Here is a 16,300-nt window from a genome sequence, read left to right as displayed (position 1 = left end):
TATGTGTGCTATTTGCATGTTCCCTATAGAAAAAAGCTACATAAAATCTACAAGTGTATTCTGATGTAAAATTAACCAGTAAAACAATGCTTGTGTTCCTGATACACCAACTATTTCCTATTAGCATATAAGTTGAATCATGAAATGTATCTCCCTTGCCTGTCTCTCTTTATACCTCTGTATTTATCTAGATCTGTCTATCTCCCTTTTCTTATTCTTTATCCCTATTCCCCGTCTTGCTATCCCAGGTAACAGTAGGCGTCGATGAGGCACATCCAGACGCCAACCTACACGGTGCAGAGAAAGGACAGAAAAAAAACTAAGTCCCGATATGCCTAGCAGATTAGAAGGCATTTTGCTACGCCTACATGCACCCAACATGGCAGTAGGCGTTGATCGGGCACTTCCAGACACTTACTTACACTGTTTCGAACTTAAAAATTTCAATTGAATACTACTTGACATGTGTTGGTCCAGTAGCTCCTCATCTACCTATACCTACGTCCACCCCTGTTTGGACTTAGAAATTTTCAATTGAATACACGTTGAGAAGGCTTGGTCTATAGGATTCTCACCTATCTATACCTACATCCCCTCTTGTTTGTACTTTGAATTTTTTCAATTGACTACACGTTGAGAAGGCTTGGTCTATAGGATTCTAACCTATCTATACCTACATCCCCTCTTGTTTGGACTTTGAATTTTTTCAATTGACTACACGTTGAGAAGGCTTGGTCTATAGGATTCTAACCTATCTATACCTACATCCCCTCTTGTTTGGACTTTGAATTTTTTCAATTGACTACACGTTGAGAAGGCTTGGTCTATAGGATTCTAACCTATCTATACCTACATCCCCTCTTGATTGGACTTAGAAATTTTTCAATTGAATACACGTTGAGAAGGCTTGGTCTATAGGATTCTCACCTATCTATACCTACATTCCCTCTTGTTTGGACTTAGAATTTTTTCAATTGAATACACGTTGAGAAGGCTTGGTCTATAGGATTCTAACCTATCTATACCTACATCCCCTCTTGTTTGGACTTAGAATTTTTTCAATTGAATACACGTTGAGAAGGCTTGGTCTATAGGATTCTATCCTATCTATACCTACATCCCCTCTTGTTTGGACTTAGAATTTTTTCAATTGAATACACGTTGAGAAGGCTTGGTCTATAGGATTCTAACCTATCTATACCTACATCCCCTCTTGTTTGGACTTAGAATTTTTTCAATTGAATACACGTTGAGAAGGCTTGGTCTATAGGATTCTAACCTATCTATACCTACATCCCCTCTTGTTTGGACTTAGAATTTTTTCAATTGAATACAATCCGAGAAGGCTTGGTTTATAGGATTTTCACCTATCTATACCTACATCCCCTTTTGTTTGGACTTAGAATTTTTCAATTGAATACAATCCGAGAAGGCTTGGTCTATAGGATTGTCACCTATCTATACCTACATCCCCTCTTGTTTGGACTTAGAATTTTTCAATTGAATACAATCCGAGAAGGCTTGGTCTATAGGATTGTCACCTATCTATACCTACATCCCCTCTTGTTTGGACTTAGAATTTTTCAATTGAATACAATCCGAGAAGGCTTGGTCTATAGGATTGTCACCTATCTATACCTACATCCCCTCTTGTTTGGACTTAGAATTTTTCAATTGAATACAATCCGAGAAGGCTTGGTCTATAGGATTGTCACCTATCTATACCTACATCCCCTCTTGTTTGGACTTAGAATTTTTCAATTGAATACAATCCGAGAAGGCTTGGTCTATAGGATTGTCACCTATCTATACCTACATCCCCTCTTGTTTGGACTTAGAATTTTTCAATTGAATACAATCCGAGAAGGCTTGGTCTATAGGATTGTCACCTATCTATACCTACATCCCCTCTTGTTTGGACTTAGAATTTTTCAATTGAATACAATCCGAGAAGGCTTGGTCTATAGGATTGTCACCTATCTATACCTACATCCTCTCTTGTTTTGACTTAGAATTTTTTCAATTGAATACAATCCGAGAAGGCTTGGTCTATAGGATTGTCACCTATCTATACCTACATCCCCTTTTGTTTGGACTTAGAAATTTTTCAATTGAATACACGTTGAGAAGGCTTGGTCTATAGGATTCTCACCTATCTATACCTACATTCCCTCTTGTTTGGACTTAGAATTTTTTCAATTGAATACACGTTGAGAACGCTTGGTCTATAGGATTCTAACCTATCTATACCTACATCCCCTCTTGTTTGGACTTAGAATTTTTTCAATTGAATACACGTTGAGAAGGCTTGGTCTATAGGATTCTATCCTATCTATACCTACATCCCCTCTTGTTTGGACTTAGAATTTTTTCAATTGAATACACGTTGAGAAGGCTTGGTCTATAGGATTCTAACCTATCTATACCTACATCCCCTCTTGTTTGGACTTAGAATTATTTCAATTGAATACACGTTGAGAAGGCTTGGTCTATAGGATTCTAACCTATCTATACCTACATCCCTTCTTGTTAGGACTTAGAATTTTTTCAATTGACTACACGTTGAGAAGTCTTGTCTATAGGATTCCGACCTATCTATACCTACATCCCCTCTTGTTTGGACTTAGAATTTTTTCAATTGAATACACGTTGAGAAGGCTTGGTCTATAGGATTCTAACCTATCTATACCTACATCCCCTCTTGTTTGGACTTAGAATTTTTTCAATTGAATACACGTTGAGAAGGCTTGGCCTATAGGATTCTAACCTATCTATACCTACATCCCCTCTTGTTTCGACTTAGAATTTTTTCAATTGAATACACGTTGAGAAGGCTTGGTCTATAGGATTGCCACCTATCTATACCTACATCCCGTCTTGTTTGGACTTAGAAATTTTTCAATTGAATACACGTTGAGAAAGCTTGGTCTATAGGATTCTCACCTATCTATACCTACATCCCCTCTTGTTTGGACTTAGAATTTTTTCAATTGAATACACGTTGAGAAGGCTTGGTCTATAGGATTCTTACCTATCTATACCTACATCCCCTCTTGTTTGGACTTAGAATTTTTCCGATTGAATACACGTCGAGAAGGCTTGGTCTATAGGATTCTCATCTATCAATACCTACATCCCCTCTTGTTTGGACTTAGAATTTTTTCAATTGAATACACGTTGAGAAGGCTTGGTCTATAGGATTCTCATCTATCTATACCTACATCCCCTCTTGTTTGGACTTAGAATTTTTCAATTGAATACACGTTGAGAAGGCTTGGTCTATAGGATTCTAACCTATCTATACCTACATCCCCTCTTGTTTGGACTTAGAATTTTTTCAATTGAATACACGTTGAGAAGGCTTGGTCTATAGGATTCTCACCTATCTATACCTACATCCCCTCTTGTTTGGACTTGGAATTTTTCAATTGAATACAATCTGAGAAGGCTTGGTCTATAGGATTCTCACCTATCTATACCTACATCCCCTCTTGTTTGGACTTGGAATTTTTTCAATTGAATACACGTTGAGAAGGCTTGGTCTATAGGATTCTCACCTATCTATACCTACATCCCCTCTTGTTTGGACTTAAAAATTTTTCGATTGAATACACGTCGAGAAGGCTTGGTCTATAGGATTCTCACCTATCTATACCTACACCCCCTCTTGTTTGGACTTAGAATTTTTTCAATTGAATACACGTTGAGAAGGCTTGGTCTATAGGATTCTATCCTATCTATACCTACATCCCCTCTTGTTTGGACTTAGAATTTTTCAATTGAATACACGTTGAGAAGGCTTGGTCTATAGGATTCTAACCTATCTATACCTACATCCCCTCTTGTTTGGACTTAGAATTTTTCAATTGAATACAATCTGAGAAGGCTTGGTCTATAGGATTCTCACCTATCTATACCTACATCCCCTCTTGTTTGGACTTAGAATTTTTTCGATTGAATACACGTCGAGAAGGCTTGGTCTATAGGATTCTCATCTATCAATACCTACATCCCCTCTTGTTTGGACTTAGAATCTTTTAAATTGAATACAATCCGAGAAGGCTTGGTCTATAGGATTGTCACCTATCTATACCTACATCCCCTCTTGTTTGGACTTAGAATTTTTTCAATTGAATACAATCCGAGAAGGCTTGGTCTATAGGATTGTCATCTATCTATACCTACATCCCCTCTTGTTTGGACTTCGAATTTTTTCAATTGAATACAATCCGAGAAGGCTTGGTCTATAGGATTGTCACCTATCTATACCTACATCCCCTCTTGTTTGGACTTAGAATTTTTTCAATTGAATACAATCCGAGAAGGCTTGGTCTATAGGATTGTCACCTATCTATACCTACATCCCCTCTTGTTTGGACTTAGAATTTTTTCAATTGAATACAATCCGAGAAGGCTTGGTCTATAGGATTGTCACCTATCTATACCTACATCCCCTCTGGTTTGGACTTAGAATTTTTTCAATTGAATACAATCCGAGAAGGCTTGGTCTATAGGATTGTCACCTATCTATACCTACATCCCCTCTTGTTTGGACTTAGAATTTTTTCAATTGAATACAATCCGAGAAGGCTTCGTCTATAGGATTGTCACCTATCTATACCTACATCCCCTCTTGTTTGGACTTAGAATTTTTCAATTGAATACAGTCCGAGAAGGCTTGGTCTATAGGATTGTCATCTATCTATACCTACATCCCCTCTTGTTTGGACTTAGAATTTTTTCAATTGAATACAATCCGAGAAGGCTTGGTCTATAGGATTGTCACCTATCTATACCTACATCCCCTCTTGTTTGGACTTAGAATTTTTTCAATTGAATACAATCCGAGAAGGCTTGGTCTATAGGATTGTCACCTATCTATACCTACATCCCCTCTTGTTTGGACTTAGAATTTTTCAATTGAAGTTGAAAGAGTTGACCTTTTCAGACTCTACCAAACTCCTCCACCAGTTTTGGGTCTAAACACTTGAAATTTTAGATGTATGTTACCTGAACATGAGTCAAACTTTTTAATATACATATGCACAGTAAATTATGAACAGTATATAGGGCCCAAGAAAAGCTGGGCTGAACTGCTAGTTTATATATATATATATATGAACTTCTTTCCAGTTAACAAAAAAAAACATTAAGAAATTTACATGTGGGGTTTGAATTTACAGACCACGTCATGTAAAAAAAAACAAAACATAAATTTTCAAATCTTATAAAATTCATTGCAGTTAATGAAAAAAAAGTTAAGAAATTTATGTGCAGAGTTTGAACCTACAGACCATGTAATGCAAAAAACAACACATTATCAATTTACACACAGTAGAATTTTCACAACCCGTTATGCTAAGCAACGACATGGAAAAAATAGCTTTACCGATGATAGATAAATTAAAAGAATGGTTTTGATTATCAATTATTGGTAATTATCGGGGGTATTCTGAGACAAAACTAAGATAGCTCCCAGACTTATACACTAAAGTTCTGTGAATTTTAAAGAAAATCTGTTCAGCCATTTTGGAGTCTATAAGGAACTCTCTCTCTCACATACACACAAAGTTGCATTTATATAATTGTAGAGATAAATTTTATTTTGGTTTTTATTTATTGGTTTAATTTTATTTATTTAGTTATTTTGATTTAAGTCATGTGTTGGAGAGGGAGGATAAAGAGGGCTGTGGCAAAGTCTATTATTCTAGTTCTTTTTTAACTATTATATATATCTATATGTCTATATATCTATAAAAGTGAATGTGTCTGTGTGTGTGTCTGTGTACATTTCCATACGCAATAACTCTGTCAATTTTTAGTCTACAGACTCGAAATTTGATATACAGGGTACTGAGATTTGGGAAAATTATGTGACTGGTTTTTGGGCAGAAATTTGGCGATTAAGGGGTCAAAGTTCAACAATTTGACCTTTGAGAACTCTACTAAACTCCTCCGACAATTTTGGGTCTACGCACTTGAAATTTTAGATATAGGTTCCTTAGACATGGATCTAACTTAATAACTTGATTTGAGCCCAAAACAATAAATTTTAAGGAGTTATAATAGGGGTCAAATGTTAAAAAAATTGACTTCTGCGGTCTCTTCCAAATTACTCAGACAATTTCTGGTCTAAATATTTGAAATTTTACATAAAGGGTATTAAGAGATAGGGCAAGCTTTTTCATCAGTTTGGGTCGAAAATGTTTAGTCACCAATATATAAATGCATGCATGTATGTATGTCTGTTTGCATGTCTGCCTTAAACTTTCAATAGAGGTGACGGATTTTACCAAGATCAGTATCGTTTTAAAGTTCAACCTTTCATACGACAAATATCGAAAAATTGGCTAAAACATTAATATCTTCCCCTTTTTTCTACAGGAGGGGGGTCACTTTTTTCGCCTATATTTTTTAAACTTATCCTCTCCTTTAGATTGTCTAGTCTTAATTTAAAAAAATGTCGCTTCCAGTTTGGCGGTGGTCATAACAGCATAAATGTTAGGTTTTACCCCGTTCTTTTCCTCCTTTGCGGTACGGGTTCGAGTCTGCCTTCCTACTACCATTTTTTTTTTTTTTTGCTCAACATACACATCCAAACACCCGGGCAACACCGGGCTGAAATGCTAGTACATCTATAAAAGTGAATGTGTCTGTATGTGTGTCTGTATCTGTGTGTGTCTGTGTACATTTCCCTACAAAATAACTATGTCAATTTTCAGTCTACAGACTCGAAATTTGATATACAGGGTACTGAGATTTGGGAAAATCTTTGTGACGTGGTTTCAGCCAGAGATTTCACTGTTAAGGGGTCAAAGTTCAACAATTTGACCTTTGATAACTCTACCAAACTCCTCCGAAAATTTGGGTCTAAACACTTGAAATTTTAGATATAGGTTCCTTGGACATTGATCCAACTTAACTCGACTTGAACCCAAAACAATAAATTTTAAGGGGTCATAATAGGGATAAAAGTTAAAAAAAATTAAACGTTTTTTTTTTTTTTTTGCTCAGTATACACCTTTATGTCTTCAAATCAGTCATCCTGGAGAAGTCTTGAAATAAAGATGAAATGCTGATAATTATATGAATAATTTTGGTTATTCCTTTTCCATATTTCTATATTTATTTATATATAGTGTTTCACTTTTGCTGTAGTAAAATAATTTTTTGAATGATGGCTCAGATTTTGTGAAACTTTGTCTTTCAACATACTTACTCCTTTGATGGAATAGTCATTACTGACCAGCCGTGACACTTTTCACAAATCTTCGCTACTGACTCCGGTTCTGCGCCATTCTGAGCAACTCAGCCATGCTAATGTCCGCAATGTCCTTCACTTTGTCTGACATTCTTGTTTTTGGTCTTCTACATCCTCATTTGCTAGAGGTTGTTCCAAAGAGTAGATTTTTTGCTAGGCCATCTGTTCTGGCGACATGTCCCAAAAATTACTTGCAATAACACTAGCACCTGCTCCTCTCTGTGCCCCAGTGGTATCCCCAAAGGTTACAAAACTTCTGAAAACCATCAATAGCTTTGCTATCCAAATTTAATTTTGTCACATCTTAGTTCCACTTCATTGGAATTCTCTTCCTGCTCCCAGTTTCCACAAGTACCAATATACAAAAATTTAAAATGATAACATTTTTCTACTCAACTCCCTACTTAGGATGTTTTCTATAAATCTGGTCCCTAATCAAAGTAACCCCTTTCATTTTAACGGCAGATTCATCAGATTCGTCTTTTTATAAGTTTTATTTTTTTATTACATTTTTACCCCAAATAAGGCACAGTACCACTTTGATATAGGGGGATACTATCAGAGACATAAGTTACAGGGATACTATGAAAGGAGTTGAGCAGCAAGATATCTGTTCACATTATACTTGAACTTCTGCATGTCAGTACAGTTGGGGAAGCAGGAACCTGGAAGGGACTTCCAAAGCCTAGTTGTTCTGGGGAAGAAACTATGAGAGTAAAGGCTTTCTTACATCTAGAGATCTCTACTGTGTAGAGGTGGGACTTTGCTGCTTGTCGGGTTTGTCAAAGGTTTTTACGTCAAAGGTGTATAAGGGCTTGTAGTTTGTCGGAGCATTCACCATTAAAATATTTAAATAAGATACATCTTTCTGTAACAGCTAATAAAAACGGAGCCCTTGGTCATCCCAATTTTAGTTGACCACTTAGCTTTAACGTTTCAAGATTATGTAATTCAAGTATTTGTGATTGTAGGGAGAGACAACTCATGCCTTTTTTTTAAACAAACGTTTCTTCTTTGCAGATATCTCCTGACTATGAAGTTCGTCCCTTTGATACAATTCACCGTGTCCGCAGTCAAGGATACCTTGTTTACCGTCGATACAAACGCCTGAAGCCATTGTTCCAACATGTGGAAGTGAAAAACGTTCAGCAAATTGTTAAGGAAATGGGAGGAGAGGAGAGCGTTTATGATGTCTCTTGGTTTCCAGAACTGGCCTACACAGGTAACGTTAAATGGAGATTGTGGGGTGACAATTGCAGTTCACTTAAAGGGGAACAATATTACAAGAAGACGGTGTAGGAACAGAATAGTTTACAAAGTACCCTTCCCATGTTAAGAATGTATTTCTAAATAATAAAGTAACTACTTAGTTATATTTTCCAGCCTAGTACTCTGTTATAAGGAAAACCTTTTCAAAATAAGAGTGTAATATTTATATTTTTATTTTCAGAAATTTAGATAAGATAAACCATCGGTACCGACAGTTTCAAATCTGATAATAGGAACCATTTTAGTTCCTATTACCAAGCTTTCTTCAGCTGATCTATCTCATCTGCCTATACCTGCAGTTACATACAGATGAGATAGACCACCTAAAGAGAGCGTGATACTGGGATCTAAAACGGTTCCTTATTATCAGGTTTGAAACCGACGGTACCAACGGCTTATCTCATCTAAATTTCTGAAAGTAAAAGAATATAAATAATCAAGTTACTATTTAAAAAAGGCATTGCCAAGACTGTTGCAAAGAAGGTTGGCTCTCTCTGCTGTAGTAGAAAGTCACTTACGCCTGAGAGTATTCTGTATCTCTACAAGAACACCATTCGTCCATATATGGAGTATTGTCACCACATAGGGGCTGGTGCATCTGCTACTATTCTCTCCCTCTTAGACAGGGTTCAAAAGAGAGTCGCCAACCTAATAGGTCCTGCACTGTTAGCTAGGCTTCAACTGTTGTTCAATCGACGAAATGTTGCATGCCTCTGCCTGTTTTCCAAGTATTTTAATGATAGGTGCTCTGACAAACTACAAACCCTTGTATCCTGTCGATGTAAATACTGCCGAGAAACTTTACAAGCAGCAAAATCCCACCCCTACACAGTAGAGATCCCCAGATGCCTTCTACTGTAATAGTTTCTTTCCTATGACTTCTAAATGTTAGAATTCCTTTCTGAGTTCCTGTTTCCCTGACTGTACTGACATGCAGAAGTTCAAGTATAATGTAAACAGACATCTTGCTGCTCAACTCCCTACATGGTATCTCTGCAAATTATGGCCCTGATAGTAGCCCTCTATAAATTGTTTGGGGTGAAAATGCAATCTGTAATATAAAACTGTAAAAATGAAAACAAGATACACAAACTAATATAGTAATTATAATGATTAACAAAATGAGATTTTACTTTTTTAGGTGATTACTTGTGAACACATTAAAAGACTTGATGGAAACAAGAAAAACAAACAAAACAGTTTTCAAATTTATGGTTGGAAATCGGTTGTGTATTTAACTAAAAATTATAAAATAATTTCCAGGCTATTCTAACGTTTTGGGGATGTTTACTAAATTTTTTTACCACTAATCCTGAATCTGACTGGCAAAGTTGTAAAAGCAGAATCTCTTCAAAAAAATAAATATATAGAATTTATCTTTGAGACCAAAATATACAATTTTGGTTAACCTGCTCTAAAACGTTAGAATATCCTGCAAATGTGCTTACATTTATATGTGAAACTGATCCTAGCATTACAAGCATATGCTGTATTTTCGTGGACATTGGCAATATTACCTACCTAATGTGCTTCAATAAGTCGTATCTTTTTTATGTGTTGGTCAATTTTTAAAAGAATTACATTGCTGGAAAGAGAATAGAATAAGCATTCCAATGATGTTAATTTATTTTTCTTTTATGCATTCAATGTTTTTATGCGCCAAGTTAAAAATGAAAAAACGGTAAAAAGTGACGACGGCAAAAAGGGAAACTGTTTTTTCAATGTTTACATTTCATTCATTCCATTTGGATAAGCATAGAAGTTCATCTCTACTGTACTTTGATGTATATTTTTACGACCACAGGAAGCAAAGTTACGACCGAGCAAAGTTGACAAAGAATATTTCAAAATTGATAAACTGATCCTTCACTTTAAATTCTAAAATATATTTTTTGGGAAATGTTTACAAAAAAAAAAGTCATTCTTTAGGGGCTGGTGATTTAGCTAATAGTATTAAATTAACCATAATTCACTCTACATGCATCGTGAGAAGACCAAGGTGATGTTAAACCAGCACGCTGCCAAGTCGTCAATAACTGTTGATGGAAAGACCATTGAATAATAAAAGTAATATTTAGAGGGTCTCATATTGTAAAAGAAAACGTTAATTTTCACAATAAATTAAAAAATAATTTTGAATTTGAAACAAAAATTAATAAAACATGTTTGTAATTGTTTTTTTTAATTCATAAAACACATGTGATGTTAAACCAGCACGCTGTCTAGTCGCCAATAATTGTTGATGGAATAACCATTGAGGACATTGAAAGCTACATCTACTTGGGAAAGAAAATTATCAAAAATGGAGAGCTCCTCCCTGAGATAACGAGAAGGATAGCATTGGGATGGGCAGCTTTGGGAAAGTGGAGAATATCATGAGAATCCAAAAGAAAATATGACAATCAAAGGGAAGATCTTCAATGAATATGTGATGATCTACGGTAGTGAAACATGGGCCCTGACAACTCGCCAAAGTGAAATCTTGGCAGTAGCACAAAGGAAGGTAGAGAGAATAATGTTAGGCATCACTCTACAAGACAGAAAGACAAACATTTGGATCCACCAACAAACAAGAGTTATTGACATCAATACTGCCATCAAAACATCCAAACACAGATGGACAGAGCATGTAGCCAGATAACCTGACAACAGACAACGGAATTGACATCTTGTGAACATAAGAGGCCAAAGGGAAGACCAAGAATGAGATGGAGGGACGACCTGATACAACACGTGTTCCACATAGTAGCGGATAGCTCAGGACAGAGATAGATAGCTAAAGTCCAGGGAGGGGTTCCTCATTGAGTGATAAAACCCTTGTTGATTGATTGAATCAATCATAATTCATTATTATTGTGTATACTAAGAGTTTTCAAAGAGGCCATTATCAAAGATTTTTTTTTGTCAACAATTTGTGGTGTTCCCTGAAATCTAGGTGACAAGTCTCCCCAGATTTTCAGTACTGTTCACCTCTTTTAAATAATTTTGCATTATCGCAATAGCTGTTTACCATTGACTTTTCACTGGTATTGACCATTGGTCATCATTGGAATTTAAAGAAATGGGAGCAAAGGAAAGCATTTGTAATATCTCATTACTTCCAAAACTGGCCTACACAAGTAACGTCACATGGAGATTGCATAGTGACAATCAGTTATGGCAACACAGAATATTTTTCTTTGGTATGCTTAATATTTAGTAATATTTTGTTTTAATAATTATCTTTTTTAATACATTAATAATTACAGAAAAATATAATTAAAAATAAACTCAAGGGTGTGAGTGCATATAGAAACATTGATTTAATTTGAATAAAATAAAATATGCATCAAGTGCTCTTGAAAGCCAAATCACAACGTAATATTAGGAAAATAAACAATATTTTACGTGCTTGAAATTTATAACAAATATATTTCAGAGATATACTCCATCTTCTTAAAGATGGAGTATATATCTCTGAAATATAATTGTGATTTGGCTTTCAAGCGCACCTGATGCATATTTTATTTCATATAATTAAAAATATTTTGAAAACATTTTTTTCTATTGCTCCCCACCCCCCCAAAGTAGTTTTTATTATTATTATTATTTTTTCTTTGGTAAATTTTTAAGACGTGCCCAGCATATTATAAACACCCTAACCTCCCCATGTTAAGAATGGCTTTCGGAATAAGCACCCAACAACCTAGAAAGCTGTTCTTAACATGGGGAGGCTGGAGGGGGGTATTCCGAAAGCCATTCTGAACATGGGGTGGTTGGGGGTGTTTATACTACGCTGGGGCAGGTTATAAAAAAAATTCTTTTTTTTTTTTTTCTTTTTTTTCATATAGCTAAAATTTGAAAAAAAAAAATTTTATGAACGAAGAAATTGAGCCATGGTGTTATTAAAGAAAACTTATTTTAAAAGAGATTGGAGCTTTGTTGTCAGCCTCTTGTCGTGGAGTTGAGATATTGAATCCAGGGTTGATGCTGCAAAAAATACAGTAAGGAGGAAATGTGTTTTTATGTGATTATAGCAGTCTGGAGACCGCCAAGGGAGATCTCAAGGGAGATCACTCTCGTTTCTTGATGAGACGTTCCTTTGTACACCAGGAACACAAAAATAGGTTTGCTACTTTGACCTTTGTGAGGTGAACTTGTTTCAAGGGTGTCCATGACATCCACAGATACTGATAACAACTTGGTTTGTTTAGCTGGCAATAAATAAAGATAGTAGCAATCCTATTTTCACGCTTCTATTATACCAAGGAACGTCTCCTCAAGAAACGAGTTATCTCCCTTGAGCAAGATGGGGCCCACAATCACATTAAAACACATTTTCTTTCGTTTTTGTATTTTTGGAGCATCAACTTTGGATTTAATATTTCAGTTCCACCACAAGATGTTGACAACAAAGTTCCGATATCTTTACAAATAAGTTTTCTTTAATGATACCTCCAAACTGATAAATTTCTTAAAAAGATTAAATAGGTTAAAATAGTTGTTCTTTTTCTTATTCTTTTTATACATTTTCATACCATTTAAAAAAAAAATTTTTTGTAATGTTTTTATGTGATGGCAATGCTGATTGTGATACAGCTGATCATCGTGTTTGTGTTGTCAACTGTCCAAAATGTCCACCGACGTAATGGATGAGGGCAGTTTCGCTGTCAGTCCTTTTTTTTTTTTTTTTTTTTTGGAGTCGCAGATAATCTTGCATCCGACACTTATCAGATAAACATTCGCAGAATAAAAGAATGGACTAAGAAAAGAGAAAGAAATTTTTTTTCCAATTCCAATACCCGAAAATTCTGATTTTTCTGACTCCGAATTCCAATTAATCATCCCAACACTTGTGTCAACCTAAAAAAGGATATTTAGAATTGTATTTTTAATATTTACCGCGTCTTTCTCTTTCCAGGTGATACAACATTTGAGGTGTTCTTGAATGACTGTCCTGTTGATCTACTGAAAGTCCGAGTGCTCATCTTGGAAGCAACATATCTGGAGAGTGTCACACCAGGATTAGTGCATAAGGCTCGAGAGCGTGGCCACACCCATGTTGCTGAAATAATTGAACATGCTCACCTATTTTCGGATATAGAAAAACTTGTGCTCATTCACATGTCTGATAAATATTCATCGCTTTTTGCTCGAGAGGCTATTGCTTACCAAATGTCGCCGGCTCTTCGGAAAAAAGTGGTTCTCGCCACTTTGGCCAAGGATAGGTTATGATTAGGACTATGACAAGAGAATATTCTTTCCATTGTTTTGACTCCCAAGTATATATCCGACACAATTAATCGAGAACCACATCACTCTATCTAAAAACATATAAAATATTAACTGATATATACTCAAGAGTCAAAATAATGAAAATAATATTCTCTTGTCATAGCCCTAGTTATTACTATTTAAACATGCCCTCAAATAAAATGACAAACACACACAGGTTTATTATATATATATTTAGAATAAGTGTAAATATATATTTTCACTCACTATTGGTATATACGTGTATCTTACACTCTCGACAATTTGGCCAGGGATAGGTTATGACCGTTCTTGTTCTCCAAGATTTCTGCAGAAATTTTTTTCTTATCACACTTTGAATGTAGTTTGTCATGCTACCAGAATTTTAATTGCATTAAAGATTTGGTCAGAAGAGATAGAGAAGAGTTCAAAATGGTCAATAAGGATCAAATAACAGAATAAAAGCGAACATATTTGAACTGAAATATATTAAACCTATGCAAAATTTATATCATGTATGCCATGTAATTTTTAGAAGACGTCATATTGAAAAATCTTTGTCATTAATTTTTGCTGTGGTTGCATAAGGATCCAGAAGAAAAACATAACTCGATAATTTGCGTAAACAAAATATATTGAACAGAAAAGCAAATATAGAGTGTCGGTATACAGGGTGCAACCATAAAAGTGTTACCTTAAAGAAAACAACACTACAGCTTTATTTAAAAAATTTTATTGAAAAAAATAAATTCAGATAACTTGATTACATAGTAGAGCTGATATCTATTCAATGTAGCCGCCTTCAGCCTCAATCACCACTTCAATGCGGGTCCAGAACTGAGAGCATGCCTTTTCCATAAGCGTTGGCAGGAGCTTGGCGAATACTTAGTGGATGGTGGCGGTAAGGCTGGTTTTGGTGTTGTGGGAGGTCATGTAGGTGATGTTCTCGACATATGACCAAACAAAGTAGTCTAGCAGGTTCAGGTGTTGTGGGAGGAGGGTGGCAGTGAGACAGGGGTACAAAGTCGTTACACTCTTTCTGAAGCCAAGCCTGGGTTTCTTGTGGGTCGGCAACGAGTCCTACTACCACACCCGACGGTCTGCCAGCAACCACCTGATTGCATCAGGGGATCACCCCATTCTTCAGTACATCCAGATACACATTGGTATTGACTTTCAAGCCGACTTTGAAGATGTGAGGTGGCATGATGTGGCCCTCACTTGAAACACCACCAAAGACTATAACCCTAGCAGTAAACTTTGTTTTCATCACCCTGGGTATGTCCCCGTTATTCCTGGGAATCCAGCAATGTATTTTGAGGGTGCTGACAATGGGCTTGTTGTCATAACTTGGATCGGTAGCATGAGTTGTAGAGCCGCGCATCTTCGATTTCACTCGTTGAACATTGTGTCATTTTCAGACATGATAGAAGGATCCTATCACTCTTTGGATTTGTACGCAACTAGCCAACTAGTAGATGCTCTGTAACAAAAAAAATAAAACCGGTTTTCATCAAACAGAAATGGAATCATGTCTTCTTTTCTAAGGTGACAATTTTATCATTCCACCATTGAGTGGAAAAGTTTGTTATTATATATAAGATTGGGTACCAAACTTCATAATTCTACACAGGTCTCAATATTTTTTTCTCTTTGTGTTTATTACGATAAGACCTGGCAATATATATATATATATATATATATATATATATATATATATATATATATATATATATATATATATATATATAATTTATTGAAATCCTTTGAGATGAAGAATTTGTATATTTATTTATTTTATTTGCGGACTGTTGTCCTTCGGGGTCTTTGGTACAGTGGATAGAGGCATTGAATCTCTACAGTTCTAGGCCTTGATACGGGTACAGAATTGAGAGCATGCCTTTTCCACAAGCGTTGGCAGGACCTTGGCAAATATTTAGTGGATGGCGGCGATAAGGTTGGCTTTGGTGTTGTGGGAGGTCATGTTGGTGATGTTCTCGACGTATGGCCAAACAAAGTAGTCTAGCATGTTCAGGTGTCGTAGGTGGAGGGTAAAAAGTCGTAGCACTCCTTCTGAAGCAAGGCTGGGTTTCTTTGGACTTGCGGGCTGGCATCAAGTCCTGCTACCACACTCAGGGTCTGCCAGTAACTACCTGATTGAAGGTAGCGGGTTCAATCCTACCCAAAGCCGGCCAAAGAATTAGTTGGCCAAAATGTGGTGAGATACCAACAACTATGGAATGCAGTAATTATAGAGGATACAGTTAAGAGACTCAGCATTCCTATCTTGTTGTGGTTAACCACCTGAAGAAGGCCAGAGGATGAGTTGGTCCGAACATGGTGAAACACAACTATGAAGATGAGGATAACTGTCCGCAAATAAAATAAAGACCTGCCAACTTTTGTCTTCTATTTGAATGACACTGTTCTAGTTCTATTTGTGGGTATCTTTCGATCAAAGGTATTCTAAATGGTGTCGATCACTACATCTTCCTGTGAACACTGTTTGTGTCTTCTGCAAGAACTGAGAGGCTTGGA

At 36.0% G+C, this 16,300-nt stretch overlaps 1 protein-coding gene across 2 annotated transcripts in view; it reads left to right on the top strand.

Moving 5' to 3' along the window:
- LOC145284026 (uncharacterized) overlaps positions 1 to 16,300 on the top strand; it is a 98,747-nt gene that overhangs the window by 41,391 nt on the left and 41,056 nt on the right. The window contains exons 3-4 of one of the 2 annotated variants that reach the window (XM_080133115.1): positions 8,282 to 8,483; positions 13,431 to 15,436. In XM_080133115.1, coding sequence (XP_079989241.1) covers positions 8,282 to 8,483; positions 13,431 to 13,744 — 516 coding nt within the window. In that variant the 3' untranslated portion in view covers positions 13,745 to 15,436. Of the gene's footprint in view, positions 1 to 8,281; positions 8,484 to 13,430; positions 15,437 to 16,300 lie in introns of those variants that run through there. The other variant, XM_080133116.1, reaches the window with a different exon arrangement.

The sequence above is a fragment of the Euprymna scolopes genome, chromosome 8, assembly GCF_053919585.1.
Source record: "Euprymna scolopes isolate OS-2025 chromosome 8, ASM5391958v1, whole genome shotgun sequence".
Taxonomy (NCBI): domain Eukaryota; kingdom Metazoa; phylum Mollusca; class Cephalopoda; order Sepiida; family Sepiolidae; genus Euprymna; species Euprymna scolopes.
This window is presented reverse-complemented; position numbering and strand designations above follow the sequence as displayed.